The 23,305-nt window shown below is 40.8% G+C and overlaps 2 protein-coding genes across 2 annotated transcripts; one reads left to right on the forward strand and one right to left on the reverse strand.

Annotated features, from left to right (window-relative positions):
* The first annotated feature begins 581 nt into the window (after positions 1-581).
* Positions 582-14,250, forward strand: LOC131258405 (peptidyl-prolyl cis-trans isomerase CYP21-1). Its single transcript, XM_058259722.1, has 7 exons — positions 582-775; positions 3,316-3,394; positions 9,536-9,583; positions 9,666-9,689; positions 10,207-10,389; positions 13,657-13,732; positions 13,823-14,250. The coding sequence occupies exons 1-7, from the start codon at positions 698-700 to the stop codon at positions 13,983-13,985; spliced, it is 651 nt and encodes a 216-aa protein (XP_058115705.1). The 5' UTR covers positions 582-697; the 3' UTR covers positions 13,986-14,250.
* Positions 14,251-20,614: 6,364 nt separating this feature from the next.
* On the reverse strand, positions 20,615-21,945 carry LOC131219341 (leucine-rich repeat extensin-like protein 4). Its single transcript, XM_058214453.1, has one exon. The coding sequence runs from the start codon at positions 21,855-21,857 to the stop codon at positions 20,712-20,714; it is 1,146 nt and encodes a 381-aa protein (XP_058070436.1). The 5' UTR covers positions 21,858-21,945; the 3' UTR covers positions 20,615-20,711.
* Positions 21,946-23,305: the final 1,360 nt, after the last annotated feature.

Here is a 23,305-nt window from a genome sequence, read left to right on the forward strand (position 1 = left end):
GGTTCCGAAAATGGACTGTCCAAATATCTGTTTGTTTTGGACCGTTCCATCATGTGGGCCCCGCCTCTGATTGCTCAGGACACTTTATAATCACTTTGTTGTGGCTATTCTAACCATTCGATCAGTGGCTAGAAAATGTGGATGTTCCCCACCGATCGCGCTGGAAAACAACAAGGTTTTATGATATTCGAGGGAGGATTTACCTATTGTGCTTGGGTCTCCGTGCTTATATCTGGACCCATGTCTTAGTGATCCATACCATTGGTCTATTGGACCCAACCATGGATAGACTACGTTCCCAAAGATCTGAACGATAAAATCCTAACCTTTCCATTTGTGTCCTACAAATGGACGGTTGATAATAGAAATACAGAGGTAGTGGACGTTGAAGCAGAAAAAATGCCATACAAGATTATTACATTCTGGGATAGTTTTGTGCCTCAGTCCATCGAAGTTGGGACACAGAAGACCAATGGTCTCGATCACTGAATCATGGGCCCCGCTTATCAGAACTGAGAACCCGAGTATACTGTGCAGATATATCCTCAGGTCACGAGTCATATTACTCCTTAAGATACTGAGAAAAGAAGAAGACGAGGAAGAAAATGTCGAGAGAAAGGGAAGAGAAGCCATCTCCAACCAAGAAAAGAAAGTAATCAGGAGAGAGAGAGAGAGAGAGAGAGAGAGAGAGAGAGAGATGATGCCTCCGAAAGCTCTCATCCTCCTCATGCTTGTAGCTGGCATAATTTTTCTCGCATTCTGTCTCTCTCACCGGGTATTTTGTTTTTTCCATCTTCCACTGATTTATTATTATTATTTTTCCGTCTCCTTTTATCTCATTCTGGCTAGTCGTGTACTCGTACGGAGAGCCCAATTAATGCAGCGAATGCTTATTTTTATTGCATCAATGAACGCTCGGTAGGATTTCTTATGTAGGTACGTGTTTGTTCTTTTCAATGGATATGATAGAGAATTGGGATTTTTCATTGGATTGATTGGAGATCAGAAAATATAAAGAAATGGGTGTTGGTCGTTGTCTGTCGGATAGAATGGGAATGATAGGGAATTGGGATTATTTCTTCTCTGATCTAAGGTTTTTCGGTCTGATTGACCCACGCTGTCGTTTGTTCAAGAGGCCAAACATGGTAAAGAATCGGGTCATTGGCTGAAGGGAATTGTTTGAGAGAAAGGGAATGGTAAGCAATTTGGTTTTGAGAATTTTGGGTTTTCTTGAAGTAAGTAGTTTGTTTGGGAGAATGGAAATGGAAAAATGATAGACAGATGGGGGTTTGTTGAGTTGATAAAAGGTTTCTTGGTTTTCTTGATGTGGGCAGTCATCTATTTGAGAGAACGGAAAATGGTAGCAAATAGATGTTTATTGAACTGGAAATTTGCTAACTGTACATGCCTGCGAACTGCTGAACATCAGCAAGCAAGCACACATGCCAATGGGGCACATGCGCGATAGATCTGAGCATTCTATCATGTGGGCCACACTGTCCCCATCTCCTGGCCTAGAAGTCAGGCCGTTTCACTCAGGTGGGTCACAATGTATAAAAAACGAATGGATGGCTAGAAAAAAAAACTCCATTTGTTTAGTATGCACTATGGCCACCTGATATATGTGTAAGATCTAAACAGTGTGGCCCACCTGACACAATGTTCCTGTCTCTTTCACATGTGCAAGTGGCATGTGGGCTGATGGGTTGGGCTTCACATGCATGTGGCCTTAGCAGACTTCTATTGAATTGAAATGATTAAAAGTTTTTGTGTTATCGTGAAGTGGGTACTCGTTTGTTTGAGAGAGAATGGGTATTTATTGATTTATATGAGAATGTGGGGTTATCTTCATGTGGTTAGTCGTTCATTTGACGGAATGGAAGTGTTGGATGCATGACTGAATTGATCGAAGATTTATGGTTTACTTGATGTGGGTAGCTGTTTATTTGAGAAAACTGAAATGGTAGATAAATGGGTGTTCATTGAAGCAATCAAAGTTTTGTGTTTGGTGTGGTAGTTTGTTTGAGAGTACAGAGATGATAAACATATGGGCATGTATCAAGTCAATTCACCAATTTGGGGGTTTCTTGGTGTTGATAGTTGTTTGTTAGAGATAAAAGAAATGTCATAAATGGGAGGATTACAAAACAATGGGTATTTATTGTATTCATTGGAAAATATTTGGTTTTCTTGATGTTTGTTCGAGAATGGAAATGCTAACAAAATCTTTGAAATATATATATATATATATTTTTTAAAAAGGAAAAGAGAAAAGCTAATGCTAACTAAATTTGGTTTTATTTCACAATCATAGATTTTTGGCTTTTCTTGATGTGGGTAGCTGTTTTCTTCAACTGAGAAAAATAAAGAATTTGATTTTATTGCAGCAATCAAAACTTTTGGGAGCCTTTCAGCAGATCTTTGTCTTGGATAAGCCAAAGTGATTGGGCAGATAGGTTTCTGTTTGATGCATTGTTTTCCTGGTTTTATTGATGTGTGGATTTGTTTGTTTGGATGGATTTGATTGGAAAAGATTATCGATTCAAATTTAAAAGTGAAATAATTCTCTTCAAACCCCCTATTCCCCCTATTTGTGTGTCTTATCTTGTTTTGTTACATTTTTGTTTCTAGCTTTCTTTTTCTTTCCCATGGCTTCTCAACTGATGCAAGAACTAAGTTCTTCCTGCTACATTGGTTTGACTGTTTTCTTGGAATACTTCAGTGCTTATTGAATATCTGGTGCTTTTATTGATTAAAAAGATTAGAACTTTAGGGTCTTTTGCTATGGTTTCATCAACTTCATTAAACACGCATAATGGTTTTTAGATTTGGTGACCACAGCAATATTGCTTTCTGTGTGCTAGCTTTCCTGCTGCCAACATTTGAATAGTAATCAACTTTCACACAAAAGACTTCATTGTATCCTTGGTGAATTTGCTCAAATTTCTAATGGAGTCTAGATTAAAGTTCTTGCTTGAAGAGCAACTCTAGTCTGATAAGAAGAGCGGAAGTTGGCAACGCAGGGTGTTCCTTTGCTCATGAAAACTTGTCCACTCTTTCTGTTTGTTACAAAATATGCAAAAAACGTACTGTCAAAATAATAATAATAATAATAATTATTGTTATTTGTTTTTTTTTTTTTTTTTTTTGGGGGATTGGAAACTGATCTGACCATGGGAAAACTGTGTTAGCAACGAGTTCTTGCCCATTACTTTCCGTCATGTTTTATATTGCTTGTGTTTTATGTTTGATAAGCAGCATTTTGTGCATTGCCTTGAAATGTCTTAACCTTGGTCTTATGATTTTGATCATTAGGATGAAAATGAGGTGGAAATGGTGCCGGAAATTACTCATAGAGTCTTCTTAGATGTTGATATAGATGGACAGCATGCAGGTACAAAATGTTCGATATAAGTAGTATTGTAATAAGTGCCTAGATGAACTGAATTTCATTTTTTTATGCAGAAATTTCTTATGATATTCTTGCATGACTATGAGAGATTTTCTGCAGGGTGACCTACTCCATCTTTGCTCATATATTTTCACTAGCATGTCTATTGGGTATCTTCTGTCATGGCATTATCTTGCAAGTGTTTGATGATGTCATGCATTTGTAATCAGGATTCTGGTTATTTGCCTTATGGAAGCTTAGATGTAAGATTTCTGTTGCATATTTTTTATTGGAGAAGTAGTGCAACTTTATTAAGAGAGTAAAGAAGGGCAAAGACAAGAAATCAATGCCCGGAAATACAAAAAGGAAGACCCAGAATAGTCAAAGGATGAAAAAGAAACACTAGCAAATGGCTTAAGAAATGCTGCGCAATGGCATCCATCTTTGCCTTCCTAAACACCTCATAGGCAGGGGTCGACGATTGTGGAAATATATTTCATTATGTTCTATCTAAATTGCCCACACACCTGTAAGAAGAGAGAGGCGCTACATGATTCTCCCTTTATGCCCAACTCAACCCCTGTGCCATGCTTAGAAGAGAGACCCGGTTGAATTCAACATCACCTAAGATCACTGAAAAATATCCAAAAATCTTCTCTAAGCAACTCTAGACAAAAGATAAAATGCATTTATAGTGAAGATACAGTCATGGGACCTTTTTGAGGGAAGCTTGGGGAGTTTCTTGCCCTTTGTGTATTTGATGATGCCTTGTCATCCTTCTGTTTAGTTTTAGTAAAAGTTTGTTACCCTTTAGAAAAAAAAAGCACGAATAAGTGATCAATCGCCTCGGCATTGTGAAAGCACAGAATGCACACTTTCGGGATAAACATGTGCCTTTTCTAAAGGTTGTCAATGGTAAGAACTCTACTTTTGCCTAACAACCAACTGAATGCAATAACCTGGGGGCGAACCCCCATATAAATCCAATGAACTCTGTTGGTTTTCAGAACTCCTGGGTGCAAGGAGGTTGAATCACCACATAAAAGGATCGATTGAATAAGCTACTGGATCTCTCCAGCATACACACATGCACATCCCACTCTAGAGTTGTGGGATATTGATGCAACATCATATTAACTAAGCTCACCATATCCTCCAATGCCTCATTTGGTAGATTACTACATCGTAGGAGCCAAAACCACTTGCCTACCGAGAATGAGAAGCAGTTTGACTCTCCCTCTTATGATCAACCCACACCAATCTTGGAACAATAAAGGACAATGGCCTAACAACACACCAAACATCTTCTCAAAAGCAAATGTGGTAGCCTTCTCCCACCGAATACACTATTTTCTTCTTGAAAAGGTTGATAATTCTTACTATGGCCTTCCATGCTCGGATGCTTTATATATAGATAAGTTTCTTGTAAACCAACCTCTTGCTTCGACACCGTACTTGCTAATAATACCCGTTTCCAAAGGCCATTGTCTTCCATCCCGAATCTCCATAGCTATTTTTTCAAGGAGAGCTTGGATCATAGCTTTAAGATCCCTAATACTTGCATCTCCTTCTTGACGGGTTTACATACATGGGTCCATTGCAAGGGATGTAATTTGTGCTTATCTAATATCGATGATATCGGCTGATATATCCCCCGATATATCTTGTATCTCACTTGTGCGATACGAAACACATGTAGTGTCAATATATCCCACATGTTCGATTTGGTGAGCATTTTTAATTTTCGATCAATTTTTTGTTGAAATTATGTTAAATCAGTGTCAAATGGTTATAAATCCATTGGCTCTTTATGTTTTGCATGAAAAATTATTGAGTTGGAGCTTTGATTTTGATATCCATTGGTTCTTCATGATCTCTTTTTTTTTTTTTTTTTCAAAAATTTCCTTCAACCAACTGTCAATTGAGACTAATTTCGAAGTATTTAGGAGTATTTGATGACATGATTATCACATACACTCTAATTTCGAAATTCGAGCATAGGTGGTCCTATTTGAGGAAATTCTAAATTTCCTCAATTTCTTCCAAATTGCTTGCAATGTAGTACTCCAAACATGAAATCCTTGCAATGTATGAGGGTTGATCTACTGATATGTTACGTCCTTGTCAATTTTTATTTTTAATTTTAAAATTTAATTAACAATTATTAAAATATTATTATTATTATTTCGAAATTTCCCTTCAACTAGCTGTCAATTGAGACTAATTTCAAAGTATTTAGGAGTGTTTGATGAAATGATCATCACATATACTCTAAATGTTATACATTTAATTTCTATATAGTTGCATTAATTCAGTCAGATAGTGCATAGCTTAGGACCCTATACAAAGTAGACCTATTATGTGCATTAAGGTGTGTATTAAGGTCTTTTTTGAGATCTTATGATTTAAAAGTGTGTATTAAGGTCTTTTTTAACAATCCCCAAAGTTTCATTGAAAAATTGAACCATTTTCCCAATGCTTCCCCATGTTTCCCAAAAAGTGCGATAATTACCCAATACAAACAATATATCCTGTGCGATAACTGATACGTATCTGTATCCCAATGATGCGATATGTAACGCGATACCGATATTTCGAACACTGATCCTCTGAACCTCTCCACAGGAAGTCTCTCCAAATTCACTCTCCCAATTCTTTCCAATATGCTAAGGACACTAGCTCGACAATGAAAACGCAACATATAATGCAGAGGCATTTTTGACATTGCGGCCTTAGTCAATGTATTTCTATTCATAAGCAGAAGTACTTGTTATTCCATCTAGATAGCCCCTTTTCAATCATCCACAAATTCTTGGCAAGCTTGCTAATGCACAAAGATAGCGCCAAATAAGTACATGAGAGGCTTCTAGAGTTGCAATTGAAGAGTCCTTCCAATCTCACAACTTCTTCTGTTGCTAGCTTTATTCCCAATATCTCGTTCTTATGAATATTAATCTTAAGACTTGAATACACTTCAAAACATTGAATGATATTTTTTTGCAAATTGTCAACTTAGGAAGCCTCAACATCATATGGCACAAAAGTGTGTTGTCTACAAGCTAAAGGTGAGAACTAAAAGAAGCATTTTCCACCTCAAAACACATGAACTAAGCCAATTGAAGCTGTTTTCTCCAACATCCTGTTAAGAGCTTCAGACACCACTATAGAAAGGAATCGGGATAAACCTTGTCGAAGACCTCTTAATTCCTTGAAGAAACCTTCGGGCAGGGCCATTCATCAAGATAGAATATCCGGTCAACAGCACTCATTCCCAAATCTATATTCTCCATCTCATGCCTTAGGGTGGCAATGGGCCTGGTAGCCTGCTCCATCTAACGTGCCCAACTCGACTTTTGGCCGGCCTTGGGCCTTGCATGCATGACCCGATCAATTTCATGGTCAGCCTTGGGCTTAGGATGATGCTGGGTGTATGCATCATGGTCTAGTTGAGGCTCACATGATTTAACATGGAATCCACATGTTTACTTAGGAAATATTTGTGGATTGATTTATGGTTTGGACTGTCCATTAAGTGTTTTCTAAGCGGGCCACCATATCTAGTATTTTCTAATGATTGACTAAGATTCTTCAACCATTGAAATTCAATTTTAACTGTCAATTTATTTTAAATCAAACTTGATGGACATCTAATGGTTAAGATATGTTGATCCATCCTTTGGACTTGCATGGGACATTGGGCTAGGGATGGCGGCTATGAGAGTGGAAGGAGTAAGGTTAATATGAGTACATTGATAGGTAGGATCACATCCTTTAGATGAAGTATGCTAAAGTCTGCAGGCTGGAGGGGCACCATACTTGGTGTCTCTCCCTAAAACCCTAACTCTTCCCTGTGTGATCCTATCCTAGAGAAGGGTGAGAAAGCCTTTGACGTCCCTACACCTTGGAGTTGGATGTACCTTAGAGAGGGGGGAGATGAAGCAAAGAAGAAAGAGAGATGAGAAGAGAGGAGGAGATTCTTCTCCTCGTCCCTTTCATTCATCAACACAACTACATGTGTGGGGTCCTAGTGGACGGCTCTTATTGTACGCTTCTAGCCCTGTTGCAGGGGTGTGCGGGAGGTTTTTTGTACTTTTTATTTGGGATAGGTCGGGGAGAGACTTCCTCTTTGGGAGATCAGCGTCGGGCATCGGTCTTTGGTTTTTCAGTGGCATTGATCAAGATATATATGCATGCATGGTTTATATTTATAGTGTTGGATTTGATTACATCTAGATGTGGATCCATTAATCTAATTGAGAATCTTTGTTGTTGTTGTTTTTTTTTTTTTTTAATTTTTTATTTAAATTCTCCACTTCCGTTGTCTTTTAAAACCCTAATAGATTGTATTGGTCACTTACCATACATCCAATACTTCTTGTTTAAATGATAGATCTGGATATGAAATGATTTTTTCCATGAAAAAATGAGGACATGAAACATGTGGAGTCAATATCTTTTTTCTTTGCTCTCTCTCTCTCTCTCTCTCTCTCTCTCTCTCTCGTAAATACCGTGAAGTGTTTTGGGAATAAAAGGATGATACTTTTTTTTTTCCCCGACCCCTATTGATTTACTATCCAATTTCATTTTTCAGAAATTTGCATGGTTCTTTGAACATGGCTCACTTGGGTGCCATTTATCTCATTGGAATTTTCTAACACACTACACATATTGGTCTCAATACTTAAGTTTGGCCAATAGGGGAATTCACTAACTACATGGATATTATCAGTTGGGCTCTAGCTCTTCTTCATTTGCAGAAAAAAAAGATTATCTGCTCTATTGCTATCCTCATTGTTGGGGTAGCAATAGTGCTAGCATCATCAAGGGACACTACCTGCTTGATCTTGCTACTAGTCATATGCTAGTCTCGAAGATTAATCCTTGCATGTTTAAGTACAAAATAATTCAGATGGTGTGTTCAGGGGGCTTATGTGGCACTGCATATTCTAAGGAGCAATGTGAGGCTTGGCCATATGGCCATGTGAGTATCATTGGGTTGCCTACTATTTGTGCAGCCAACTACTCGCACATGACCATTGATGTGTGGGTGTTTTGTGCTTTGGGGTTTGCCTGGCAACTACCCCTATGTGGCATTGCATATTCTATGGAGCAATGTGAGGCTTGGCCATATGGCCATGTGAGTATCATTGGGTTGCCTACTATTTGTGCAGCCAACTGCTCACACATGACCATTGATATGTCCGGGTGTTTTATGCTTTGGGGTTTGCCTGGCAACTACCCCTCCATGACCATACTTTGCTTGGTCACCCTATGCCCTTCAAGTGTGCATGTAATAGTGGAGTAGGAAGTGAGTACTGTGTGGTACAGTGCTAACATGGGAGTGGTGTCAATGTGAGTCACCGTATATTGGCAGTTCCAAGAACCTGGGTAAATGATGAAGGTTGATGTTGGGTGGGGCAGCCCAAATTGCTGGGGAAAGGCTAAGATGATGATGATGATGGACATCATGAGTCATAGTACCCTTTGGAGCCAAATATGCAAGCTATTATGAAGCTATGATTATCACATTCCAGAAATCATAGTACGAGATAACTTTCCACCATCCCATTGCTGAAAGACAATGCCTGCTCCCTTGAAGATTGTTGGATCCCATGCAGTGTCTGGCCTCTATTTCATCAGCCAATCAAAGGCTGTAAAAAAGGCAACAAGGATATTCCTTATGGCCATTCTACAAGGCGTCTATAATTTATTTTTTATTTTTATTTTTAAGAAGGGCCACAAAAAGGAAATGCAAATAAAAATCACAAACAAAATGGCAGTTTAAGGGGTGACAAGGACGCCTTTGATGCTCCCTCCTAATCAAGGGAGTCGGCAATGTTGCTAGCTTCCCCATTAGTCTGATAAAGAATAGATCTCAAGTTGAAAGTATATCAAGGAAAGCCAATGCTAGGGCTCTCAGTTTTTGCTTGATCATATTGTGTTTGTGATTTTTGTGGATCTCACCTGAGCTCAGTAAAGGACTGTTGTTTGTACGTGTTTGGTTTCCTACCATTGGATAGTTACCGACTATGAGCTTTTTTTTTCTTTCCTTTTTTTTTTTTTTTTTGTCTCATTTTATGTAAATATTCTAGCGTCTTGTATGCACCTTTGACTTGGGAAAACTTGCATCTGAATTTTATACAGGTAGAATTGTTATTGGATTGTACGGCCAGGTGGTACCAAAAACAGTCGGTATGCTTGGATATTTCTGCAATTAACCTTTTTTTTTCTCCAAAACTTGTATGATTTCTAATGACTGACTTTGGTTTTGCAGACAATTTTAGGGCTCTTTGCACAGGTATGAAACTATGATTACATTGTTTGGAGCATGTCTTACATTATGCCATGGATCATCTTTCACATCAATCAAGAGAACTGGATTTTTTTTTTTGTTTGGTTTACGAAAAAGGCAGGACCTACCTTTTGGTGGACCCACCAATTGATCTGGTGTGTCCTATCACAGGCTAGACATGCCTTAACATCTCCCTTATCAGATGATACTAGCTGTCGAATGGAAATAGAAAATTATAGCAGAACGCTCCACATTTGACAGGGCCAAGTTGGATGGTTCTGATCATTTGATGGGGGTTAGAATTGGGTGTTATCTGCTGTCCACAATATGGTCAACCATATGAATGATTTGGATCACTAGCAGGTGGGCCACACATTTACAGTTTGTTGGGCCAAACAAAAAGCATGATGAGCATTATATAACTGCAGGCAGTCTTGTAACTTAGAAGACTGTTATAAGTGGAAAACTAACTTAGAATTGTCTTTATTCAAGATCCTATGAATATGTCATTTTCCAATTACAGGTGAAATGGGCAAGGGTGTCAGTGGAAAAAGTCTACACTATAAAGGGACACCGTTTCATCGTATAATTTCTGGGTTCGTGATCCAAGGTGGAGATACTGTTCATGGGGATGGGAGGGGAAGTGAATCCATTTATGGTGGCACCTTTCCTGATGAGAATTTCAAGATAAAACACTCACATGCAGGTCCTCTTATATAATCCTCTCTTGCTTCTGGAATTTTCTCCTCTCCTTTTGTTGGAATGTGCTATACTGCATTTCTTTTTTCATTGAGTGCTTGAATTAAGTCAACAAAGTTCAAGTTTTTGCTAGAAAGTTGATAATATCAAAATATTTGTTCAACATCAATAAACTTGAAAAGAAGGTTTTGTTTAAGTAAAACAAGAACAATGATACTTGAACATAGGGCGTAGAAAATATGGAATTTATGTGCTATGTTCACTCTTGATTTACCCAATAGTCATAGTCACTCACATGCAGGTCCTCTTATATAATTCTCTCTCTCTCTCTCTCTCTCTCTCTCTCTCTCTCTCTCTCTCTCTCTGCGTCTCTTGCTTCTGGAATTTTCTCCTCTCCTTTTGTTGGAATGTGCTATACTGCATCTCTTGCCTCTGGAATTTTCTCCTCTCCTTTTGTTGGAATGTGCTATACTGCATTTATTTTTTCATTGAGTGCTTGAAATAAGTCAACAAAGTTCAAGTTTTCGCTAGAAAGTTGATAATATCAAAAGATTTGTTCAACATCAATAAACTTGAAAAGAAGGTTTTGTTTAAGTAAAACAAGAACAATGATACTTGAACATAGGGCGTAGAAAATATGGAATTTATGTGCTATGTTCACTCTTGATTAACCCAATAGTCATAGTTCATAATAAATAGTGAAGGACAATTATACGGACACCCAAAAGGGGTGACGGTTTTCAAAATCCAGGACATGGATACAATTATACGGACACCCAAAAGGGTCCCACTCCCATTTAAAATGTTCTTATTACTTGTAAGGTTTTTACTTGAAACATTTGACCTTTTTATGTTATTTTAATTTTTTAAAGTGGGCTCTTGTTTCAGTCTTTCTAGCATGCTACAAAAAAGAAAAAAAGAAAAGAAGAAAACAAATTGTTCAGATGGAGACTGTCCGTAATTATCAGTCATGAGCATATGCTCACTGTTGTCAAAAGGTTGGATCTTTGGATAATACTGCCAATGTTTGCTGCAACGAAAATCATGCCCGCCATTGAGTCCATACGTGGCCCATCCTGAGTGCTTCACCACCTTCTTTCATTCACAAAGACCCATTATTTATTATTTATGCATGCAATATGGAAACCATCATCCTTTATGATGTACATGGCTCTTGTCCGTATTTTTGTCATCCACCAATTATGTTATCCTTTCAGGAATGGATGCACATTCAGGATTGTACAGCAATTTGAAATTTCACCCATCATAATATCTAAGCCTTATTCCAACGGGAGTGGATTAGGTGCTGCCCTTGGCCTCACCCAAGATGGTGTGGCCCTCGCTGTGGGGCCTACCTGGATGTATGTTTCTACATCCATGCCATCCATTTTTCCAGATCATTTTAGGGCATGAGCCCAAAAAATGAAGCAGATCCAAAACTCAGGTGGATCATACCATAGGAAACAGTGATGATTGGACGCCCTACCAGTAAAAACTTCCTAGGGCCCACCGTAATGTTTCCATATTGTTTATTTGTCATCCAACCTGTTGATAAGGTCACATAACACTGGATGAAGGGAAAAAACAAATATCTGCTTGATCCAAAACTTTTGCGGCCCATTAATGGACAATCACCACTATTTCCCAGGTTATGGTCCATCTGAGAACTGAATCTGCTTCATTTTTGGGTTCATGTTCTAAAATAATCTGAAAAAAACGGATGGATGGCTTGGAAATAGAATACATACATCATGGTGGGCCCCAAGGTAAGGGCCACACTGTCTTGGAAAGAAGCATGGGAGAAGGAGAGATTTGTGAGCAGTTTGGCTATCAACAGATTGAAAAGCCGAAACCTCGTGAGGCCGGGTTTGCACCTAATCTGCTCCGTATCCCAACTAATTGGAGTCAGCTGCTTGAATCCTTTCTAGCCATTTCACTCTGTTAAGGGCCATAACTTCAGTTGGACTATAAGTCATCAAGTCTTTTTTTTTTTTTCGCTACCTCCATCCCACATCCTTTCATGCCTTCCCCTTGCTCTTTTAGAGCCTTTCACTTGTACCAAATCACTCCTAACCGGTGCAGTTCTTGGTCTCTTCTGCACATGACCAGACCATTTAAGAAGAAGAAGATTCCCTGCTTACCACTAATCTTTTTATATTTCTGTGCATATTTTAGTTTCGTATTTTGCTGCATGCAAGTCAGGGAAAATCCCTACTCACCACTTGTCTTTTTTATTTGGCCGTACATATTTTACTTTCCAGATATTTATGCATATCCATGTCCCATCTTTTCTGTGATCTTGTATCATCTGATAAACTTTTATGCTTCCTATCTCCCTATCTTTGCATGTTGTTTATGGTATCATTATCGAGTTTTAATTGGATGATACATCTTTAAAGATGTGAAAGCATTTAGGTTTTCAGGGTGGCCCATGTTTGATTTTTGTTTTTCCATACCACACAAACATGACTTCTAAGTTGGGCAGTTCTTTTATTCAGGGATTTTTGTAGCTCATGACTTGTTCTGTTGTTATTTTTTCTTGGTTGGTACCCTGGTTTAAAAGCCAAAACTCAATTTGGGTTTGATGATTCATAGTCTACTTGGATTTTGCCCTAGTTTTTTCAAGTTTAAGAAGCTGGTTTAATATGATTTTATTTATTTATTTATTTTTTTTCGGTTGAGTTTTCTAAATATTTCAAGTGATTTTTTAGTACTTGGCCCCATCTTGGTGGTGTTTGAGCCAACTTTGGTTAGCTTTTGTGAAGTACTGGATTGAATTGCCAAATGCTGTTTGGCATGCATTTGTGCGAAACTGACCAACCCATTATCAGATGAAACCATGGACTTAAACCAAACTCGTCATATCAGCATGAGGTGTATTTACCGCATACCCATTTTGCTATGTTCCTGCTTGAAGCTGCATCTTCGTTTCACAAACCCTGCTGCAGAGATCCACATGAAGGGGATTGGGGAGGATCTCAGCAGCTAGGCACCTGTATCAGGTTGTGGGCCATTCATCAGGTGGGCCACATGTTACCTTGATTATAAACCTTGGGCCACTTTCTTTTCAAGCCATCCTTTTTTCAAGTGGACATGGACTTTTTTTTTTTTAATGGGTGATGCACCACCTGATGAATAGCCCAGATGTTACACTTGTGCCATGTTGGTGAGTGCGCCATGGAGATCCACTTCTCACGTTTCTCCTTCCCCTTTCTCTTGTTTGTGTTGAGGCACTCCACGAATCATTGAGCTGTACTAGTTTTCATGCTTTCAGGGACTGTTTCCATGGTAAACTCAGGACCCAACTCCAATGGATCGCAGTTTTTCATAACCACTGTCAAGGCTAGCTGGTAAGCTTAACATCTTAAAACATATGAAGCCAATTAAACCAAAGAAATGTACCCTTTTTCAATTCTCCTACAAAATGCAATTTTGTTTAGGCTGGATAGGGAGCATGTCGTCTTCGGCAAGGTCATTCAAGGCATGGACACTGTCTATGCAATAGAGGGAGGAGCCGGGACCTACAACGGAAAGCCCAGGAAAAAGGTCATCATCTTCGACTCAGGTGAGATACCCATGAACAAATGGGATGAAGAGAGCTGATTGCATTGCCAACGACCTCTCCGGAATGCCAAATACTGTTGCGACTGAGTAGAACCAAGGTGGATGAGATAGATGATCACGGTTTCCATTATTTTGTATCAATGCCCAATGAGATTAATTTAAGTCGAATGCAGTGTTTGGGATGATTCTTGCTTGGGGCTTCGTTGAAAAAGAAAAACTCCGATCCAACGGTTTTTTCATCCCTCGGCTGTTGTAAGATATCTGTTCTAATGTTACTTGAATATTTATGCTGTGTTGGTTTTAATGGTTTTGCCCATCCGCTGATTGATACTGATTTTAATCTTGCATGAACATGCCAATCTGATCAAGTAAATACAAGTATTTGACCATTCAAAGTCATGCTGATAAAGATTATACATGTGGCATTTAAGTCTACTTCAATCCAGACCGTCCAAATACAGATCCAGTCCGGTTAGTGAATAATTGTTTGTTGAATTTGGACCGTTGGCTGCTTTGTCCGGTACTAGCCATACGGACTGTTGATAGGTGCATGTGGTGATAGATCCAGACCGTTCAAGTATTGAGCTACTCATGGCACGATACGAAGCATAGAAAGTAGAAACCATGCTGCTTGAAGGTTCATAACTATCCTATCTATCACCTGTTATCCAACGGTCAGAGAAAGTTCAACTAAAGTCTGCATATTAGAATGGTTAAAGAAGTCGATTCTTATGCTGTTTGAGCCCTGGCCAATGAGAAAACTTTTTTTTATACTCTGGCAGACTGATGATCCGCAGGCATGCATACACGGGCACATACGTGTCCCTTAGGGGAAAAGCATCCAAATCAAGTGTCTCGCTGTAGATTGGTTGTGACCCAAAATCACACAAAGAAGTCTGATCCTAGCTGGCCAATCGGGTGTGGACATCTAGTGGACGGTTGAAGTGAAAATTGTCAATTGATCAGGAGTCGGGATGTCTATCAATTTGATTTTGTCGTGGGTTCCTTTATTCTAGGAACCATCTTATGCCACGTGAAGATTGTCTGAGTGCATGCGTATGGTCCCAAAACCGTATTGGTTGGGGAATCCTAACCTCTGGTTCGTGGACACTTGTTTGTTGAAATGGAACCGTAAGATGTTTTTTCATTTTTAATCGTTCAATAAATGTCTACCAATCTAATTGTCAGATTAACAAATAAGCTCAATTAAATTTGGACAGTTTGGTAGTTAGTTGGATGCTACCTATGCAATTTCTGAGTAATTCATAAATGCCTGAGTATCATCCATCCCAGTGCCAGAGTATCAAAGTTTTTCTCAATAAATATGCTTTTTTTTTTCTCCGTTGATATTCGCCCCGTCTGTATTTTAATTCGGCCAAGTTGTAGTGAAATGGGCTGAGCTGGACAGGCCCATTACACTGGCACAGATATGCATGGGCCGAATTGCAAGCTCGATTACCGATCATGGTGAACTTCGACCTTTTTGGATGGAATGGTTTGGCCCCCCTTGGCCTGTTTAACTTCATCAGGCTGTCTAACTTGGCTAGTAGGCTTATCTTGGACTGCTTTCTTAAATGGCACCACAGCGAGCCAGGATTTTATCTGGAGAGATCTGAGGAACGGTGCTAAAGATAGTAACTACAGAAAAATGAGTGGTTCAGATGGGCTGGCCCATTTGTGAAGGTCCAGTCAAAGGTGGCCGCCTTGGCCTTTTTAAAATGTTCCCCACATATAATTCCCATTTTTCATGGGCGCGGCTTCGGTGGATCCCGGAACCACCACCGATGTGGGTGGATTCCTGACCGTGGGGCGCACCTTGATGTATGTGCCTTACATCACACGCCATCCAATTTTCGCGGCTCGTTTTAGGGCATGGTCCAAAAAATGAAACAGATCCAAATCTCAGGTGGACCACACCACAGGAAACAGTAGTGATTGACCATTAAAAACTTCTTGTGGGCCACGAAAGTTTTGGATCAATTTGATATTTGTGTGGTCCCTTCATCCAGATCTATTGTTTCCAGTGGTGTGGTCCACCTGATATATGAATCTGCTTGTTCTTTAGATCATGCCCCAAAACGAGCTTTCAAAACGGATGGACGGCGTGGATGTAAGACGAATATATCAAGGTGGGCCCCACTGTCAGGGATCCACCACCTTGGTAGATCCGGGGATCCACTGAAACCGCGCGCCCATTCTGGTAAAGAGGAATTACAGGTACTTGGTCCATCATAACCTGAACACTGTCCTGATGGGCCACCTGTTTATATAGGACCAATCCAGACCGTTGATTGGAAGAAACTCAGACTGGGTGGGTGATGCATACAAAATCTCCCGGGTTGGATCATTCTAATGGGTGCCCAACAAATAGACGGTTAGGAAAAACCATTGAAATGGTCCTAAACGACAGTCTATCCATTAGATGCTCCTTATGTTAGGCCTATATCCCCAGTCCATGCCGATCCATACCCCAGGAGGGCCCCACAACATGGAACAATGGAGAGGATGATTCTCACCATGGAAACTTCCATATAGAATGTTGGGTACACCATATTGAATACATGCCATCCAACCCATTCATCAGGTGCAACCCACCAGGATGAAGAGAAGGACCAAAAACTAGGCCATTTCAAGAATTAGGTGGGCCACACGACGTGAATATTTATATAGGTTTTAGTCATCATTATACACTGCTCCCTGTGGTGTATGCCACCTGAGTTTTGGATGGACGGTGAACATGAGATGTTCCACTAAATTCACAGTTTGGACACTACACGCACGCACATCACTGGTGGACCTCACACAGATGGAACATATGGTAATTACCATACGTTCGTATGTGACCCTTCCCCGCCATGCAGCGGTTGCATTACAGCGTTCCTTGTGTACAGATGGATACCTGACACGTACACCAGGTGTCTGACACGTAATTGGCCCTTTACGGGAAGGGCCATCATCGTTCCTTAAGAGAGAGAAAGTGCGGGTGTGGGCCCATCTCTGAAGCAGCACGTGCCACGTCAGATCACTACGATGTTGTATATGTCCATCAGATCAGGTGAGAACCCTTGTGTGTTCACCGTTCATAAAGGGGATCAAGTCAAATGGGCCACATTGATGGGATCAATGCAAAAGTTCCCCCTAAAGCCTCTAAGTTCTTGCATTGCGACCCACCTGAGTTTTGGATTGGGATGATTTTTGTATCTTCTCTTTATCTTTATAAGTCACACCTTATGAATGCCATGGTGACCCTACACACAAATCTATTATTGTTGGCATGACATCTCCATTCCCATGGTGTGGCCCACGTGAGCTGCAGATATTCATATAGCTGATTTTTCGTCCCAGGACTTAGCGCACCTGGTGGATAGAGTAGATGTCACACAAAAGACATAATGAGCCCACAGATCTTGGGTGATTTAGATGCACTAAAACAGGTGTTGTAGATGAGAATGGATTATGTATGCCACGTCCTCACCCAAGATGGAGATGTATGCATTCTGTATATCCATGCCGTCTATCCATTTTGCCAGATCATTTTTAGATTTAGAGTGATTTAGGTGCACTGCGTAAAACAGGTGTGGTAGATGGGAGTGGATTGGGTGTGCAACGTCCTCACCCAAGATGATGGTACAACCCTTACCACATGGCCCACCTTGATGTATATATTCCATGACTTCCATTCATTCTTCTCATTTTAGGGCATGAGCCTAAAAAATGAAGCAGATAAAAAATAATGGTGATCGAACGTTCCACCATTAGAAACTTCTTACATCCCACCCTAATGTTTGCTTGCCATCCTAGTAATAAGATCGTATGAATGCAAAACGGATGCACCTAATCTGCCCAGTTGTAGATGAATTTTATTTTATTTTTTGTTTTTTGCTTCTTTTTTTTTTTTTCGTTTTCTTTCTTTCTTTATAAAGAAAGACACACCACGTGATCACTCGAACCCATGACCTCATTGTTAAAATGCACAATCTACCACTGGACGATGAGTAAGGACACGTTGCTGATGATTCCGATAACCTTTAAAGATGTAATTTTAAGAGGTGAATGAGAGGGTCGACATTGAAGCAAATGGGCACCAAAACCAATACATATCAAACCATATGTATGGCTTAAGGTTTCTTCAAACCTTGGTTTGTACATGCACATCAAGTTCAAGCTATGTGGGGCTCAACGTGATTTGTGAGCTCCATCCAGGCTGACAATTAGATGTAGGACACGTTATGCCTACATCCCAAATCAAGATATACGTGTGCCCGGGGCTGTGTGGGGCCTACGGAGATTTCATGACAAGTCTGCTCCGTACATCTGTTTTGAAAGACCTGATAGGACAGGTCTGTAAAAATAGGTTGATCCAAAACTCAAGTGGGGCACACCAAACGAAACAGTGGGAATGGAATCGTCCACGGGTTATTACCACTCAAGATAAACTTCATGCACAAATATCATCCTGATTCAAAACTTCTGTCACCCCGTACGTGTACAATCCTTACTGTTTCGTGTGGTATGGCCCATGGATCTACCTGATTTTGACTTCTGTCCTATTGTCATCTTTGTGGTTTTGTCACATGCATCCATGTGGCCCACACAGCCCCGGCACAGGAATATCTCTCTGATAGGCTGTCAATGAGCTGGGCCTGGTGTAGGTCTCGACCCGGTTTTTGAACTGTTTCGGGCTGGGAGGTCGGGCGTGCCGATTAAAAATTCCGATTTTTCAAGCCCGAACCCGGCCCATTGATACCCCTGCAAAGGGGTGAGGGGGGACCCACCCGAATGGAACGTGGGTTACGGACGCAGATTAGCCACTGACTGGTTGAGCAGCAATCTCGCTCCTGAAGTGACGTCACCAGGTTATTTAGGCCCACCATGATGTATATGTTGTATGCACACCGTCCATCCATTTCGAGAGACCATTTTAGAGCATGAACAAAAGATCGCGCCAGATCCAAAGATCAAGTGGACCCACCACAGAAAACAGTGGGGATTTAAGGCTTACCATTAAAAACTTCTTGGGAGCCACAAAAGTTCTCGTTCAGGCTGGTATTTGTGTTTTCCCTTCATCCATGTCTGTGTTGACTCACAAACAGACTTAATATCAAATAAACATCATTGTGGGCCTAGGAATAAATCAACGGTGGGCGTCACTATCTCTACTGTTTTCTATGGTGGGGTTCACTTGAGATATGGATCTGCTTCTATTTTTAGCTCCTGCTCTAAAATGATCTCTCCAAATGGATGGACGGTGTTGATACAACACATACATCATCGTGGGGCCTACAAAACCTGGTGACGTCACTTCAGTAGTGAGATTCGCTACTGAACCAGTCAGCATCTAATCCCCGTCCCGTGGATTACAACGGTGCTGCGTACTTAAGCGGACTGCGTACTAAGAAAATTCTTTGGGGGCATACTATGATATGTCTTTCATCCACGCCATCCATCCGTTTTATCAGATCATTTTCGTGCATGAATCCAAAATTGAAGAAATTACACGTCTCAAATGGATCACACCATAGGGAATAGTATGAACTGAATGCCTACTGTTGAAAACTACCTGGAGGACAGAAGTTTTGGATCAATCTGATATTAGTGTTTTGGCTTCATCCATGTGTGTGACATTATCAACAGTTTGGATGACAAATAAACATCACCGTGGGCCCTAGTAAGTTTTCAACGCTGGATATAATTCTTCCCACTGTTTCCGGTGGCGTGGTCCACTTGAGCTTTAGATATGCTTCAAGTTTCGGCTTATAACCTTAAAATGATCTTGAAAAACAGATGGACGGCATAGATAAGACACATACATCCTTGGTGGGCCCCACAGAGTTTCCTCAGTACGCAATCCGATTCGGCTGAGTATACGCATGCCATCAACCTAATCATCAGCGACCCCACATGGCAAAAGGGACATACAAACCCTCAGCTTAACCAAACCACGTGAACACAAACGTTTTGGGGGAATTATGGATTGCTCCTTGTGGTGTGTCCCACCTGAGCTTTGAATCGAGATATTTCTTGGAATGTACGTTGAACATAAGGATGCTCACCACATGCACGCATGGATAATACGTACACATCATGGGTGGGCCCCACACAGCTAGAATGTACGCTAATTAACGTTTGCACGCTGAACTAACCGTTACATTTAAGACGTAAAACTCACGTAAAATCACAATAATGGACGATTAAACAGCTTCATTTATTAGATGCATGTTTTTGGTTAATCAGAGATTCAGAGCACTCTACTTAAAAGCTCAATCTGTCATGGGTAGACTGAAATGAGAAATGCTACAATCGCTACAATTACCCGCATGGTAAGTCTGTCTGAGGATCCGAGCCGTTCATTACGTGGGCCTTCTATGAATCAGGCCGACTGGGTCATTGGGTAGGCCACACATGTACGAACAACATGGACCGTTAGAAAGGACTAGCCAACCGTCTACATGCATTAATAGAATGACTATCGGATCAAGGTCCATCCACGGTGGGGTCAACCTGTTGAACGACCCGGATCCCGCATTCACATGTGAAGAAAGTAGGGCTTTCTAGTTTGAGAGTCTTACCAGCGGAGGAAAAGAAGTGATTTGAATAGTGGAACTGCACTCAAACCATGAAAAAAGAAATTAAGAAATCTGAATAATTCTGATAAAATCTACCTCTGATCGTTGGATGGCCCACCAACATATCCAACGTACAACACACTGGCTTTATCATGGAGGAAGAGTTGGAGGGCGAGAGATCATGCATGGGCGGTCAGGATCAATTTCGTTTACACGGCAGAGATCTTGGTGTAGGAAGCCTCAAGCAGTCGACCGAATCAAGAATGTTAGTACACTCATGTTGAGGCCTCTCCCCAATCCCAGAAATGCAATTCGTTGAGAAATCAAACCCCAAATTCTTGGAAGGCAATTTCTTACATCCCTGAGTAATCTCATAAAAGAAATTGAAAGAAACGGTGAGATTTGTAAGGAATTTCAAAGAACAGAAGAGGTCTGGGATGACCCCACATAGCCGATTATGACCCAAATTCAGAACTTCAATCCTTGAAAGGCAAGAGATCGAAGCTGGCAATTGGCCACTCAATGCATTGTGGCTCACATCAAACACCTCCAACTGTGTAAGAAACCCAATCTCCTCAGGAATCCTGCCTGTCAGCTTGTTATTCATGAGCAGAATCTGATGGATCCCAGAGCTGACTGTGTAGCCAAAGGTAGATGGGATGCGCCCAGTTAGCTTGTTGTTGGCCAATGTGATGACAGAAGCCGTTGAATAGCCTATACTATCAGGGATATGGTCATCAAACATGTTGTCGTTGAGGAAGATTGCATCAAGGCCCTTGGTGAAGAGGAACTCTGGGATAGGTCCCACGAAGTTATTGAATCTGAGGTCTAAGTAGTTGAGGTTTGGTATGAGGAGTGTGGCTGATGGGAATGGGCCTGAGAGATTGTTGTTGCTGAGATCTAGCTCTGAGAGGGATTGGAGGTCTTTGAAGCTATCTGGGACTGTTCCTATAAACTTGTTGCTGTTGAGATGAAAGAAGGAGATGTCTGATAGGAGTGAGAGTTCTTTGGGTATAGTACCTTCAAGAGAGGCATCTTTGAGATCTATGCCTGCTACAGCCACTGTAAACGTGCCTGGGAGCTTAGAACAGAAGACTCCCTTGTAATCACAGACATTGGGGCCCACCCATGTATCCAGAATCTTGGATGGGTCTGATGTGATCGAGGATTTCCAGGCTTGGAGGGCTGTGTGGGCATTGTAGAGTTTGGAATTTGAGAAATCTAATGGGGATTGAGTGATGATGTGTTCATCTCTACAGATCTTTGAAACTGCTTCAATTAGGTTTGAGGAAGGTTGTGTGAAGAGGGTATGGAGGAGGAGGCATAAAAACCATCGATTCTGCATCTCTTGATGGAGGGATGAAATGGGTTCGCTGGATTTTGGTTTTGAGGTTGTGTAGATTTTTCTGAGGATTGCTGAAAGAGAGTGGTTGATGTGTTTTGAATGTGAATGTGGCTTCTCTCTCTCTCTCTCTCAAGAACTTCCGTCCCGTTCTGCCAGTGTAATAATCCACGGGGATTAGCTACTCGCAGGTTGAGTAGCGAGACTCGCTACTGAAGTGACGTCACCAAGTTCTATGGGACCACCATGATGTATGTGTTGTATCCACACCGTTCATCTATTTGGAGATATCATTTTAGGGCATGGGAGAAAGAATGAGTCAGATCCAAATCTGGGGTGGACCCCACAACATAAAACAGTGGGGAGAGTGACACTCACCCTTGAAACCTTCCTTAGGTACACTGTGATGTTTATCTGTGATCCAACCTGTTCATAAGTTAACACAGACATGAAAGAAGGCAAAACACAAATTTCAGCTTGATCGAAAACTTTAGTGGCCCTTAGAATTTTTTAATGGTGGCCCTCACTCTCTCCACTGTTTTCCGTGGTGGGGTCCACTAGAGCTTTGGATCTAACTCATTCTTTCGATCATGCCCTAAAATGATCTCTCCAAATGGATGGACGGTGTGGATACAAAACATACATCATAGTGGGACCCACAGACATTGGTGACGTCACTTCAGTAGCGAGTCTCGCTACTAAACCTGTCAGTAGCTAATCCGCGTCCCACCAAAAAGATTATTAGTTATCACTGGCCATGGAATGGACGATTACAATTGAAGGTAGAAAAATAAGTTCCCATTAATCAGAGAACATGATATACTAGTCAATCCGATTTTGAAGTTATAACCATTCTAGAGAGGTCCATCTATTTAGACGGTTGAGATTAACGTACATGGTTTACACTTTACGACAGATGAGTTGATGTGTATTTCTCTCGTACTCTGCCAGCGTATGAAATAACTCCTCTTTCTTGTACGCCACGTGTTCTGCTGTTATTGGATCTGTTCTTCCTACCAGCAGGCGCGAACCAGGAAGCACGATGACAGATGGGAGGGACGTACGTTGCATCCCTTCCCGGTTTCTCGGTGGAGGGACAATTTCGTAAATAAAAGAAGTTGATTTGGTAGTGAGAAGGGAAACTCCAGAGTCCAGATGCCCCTATCTACAAGCGCCAAAAACAAACCCATCGCACGTGCCAAAATAACACATATCTTTGAGATCCATACGTTCATTTGACAGTTCCCACAGTTTGTGCATCCCCTCCTAAAATCATTCTGGTCCACTCATCACGTAAGGGACATGAATGTTGTATTTAGACCGTTGGTTATCATTTTTCTAGCAATCTCTTTATTTGTACATGTATGGAACACATGATAAATTGACTACACGGGGCGTTTGAGATAAGGAGGATTTACAGCAGGGACCACCAGATGAACGTCAGGGATGCT

Source organism: Magnolia sinica, chromosome 1 (assembly GCF_029962835.1).
Source record: "Magnolia sinica isolate HGM2019 chromosome 1, MsV1, whole genome shotgun sequence".
NCBI lineage: Eukaryota > Viridiplantae > Streptophyta > Magnoliopsida > Magnoliales > Magnoliaceae > Magnolia > Magnolia sinica.

Bases quoted from the DNA above. Each gene is read 5' to 3' on its own strand.
- LOC131219341 (XM_058214453.1), bottom strand. From the start codon at position 21,857: ATGCAGAATCGATGGTTTTTATGCCTCCTCCTCCATACCCTCTTCACA.
- LOC131258405 (XM_058259722.1), top strand. From the start codon at position 698: ATGATGCCTCCGAAAGCTCTCATCCTCCTCATGCTTGTAGCTGGCATA. The intron at 776-3,315 runs GTATTTTGTTTT...TTTGATCATTAG, and splicing joins CATTCTGTCTCTCTCACCGG to GATGAAAATGAGGTGGAAAT. The intron at 9,690-10,206 runs GTATGAAACTAT...TTCCAATTACAG, and splicing joins TTTTAGGGCTCTTTGCACAG to GTGAAATGGGCAAGGGTGTC.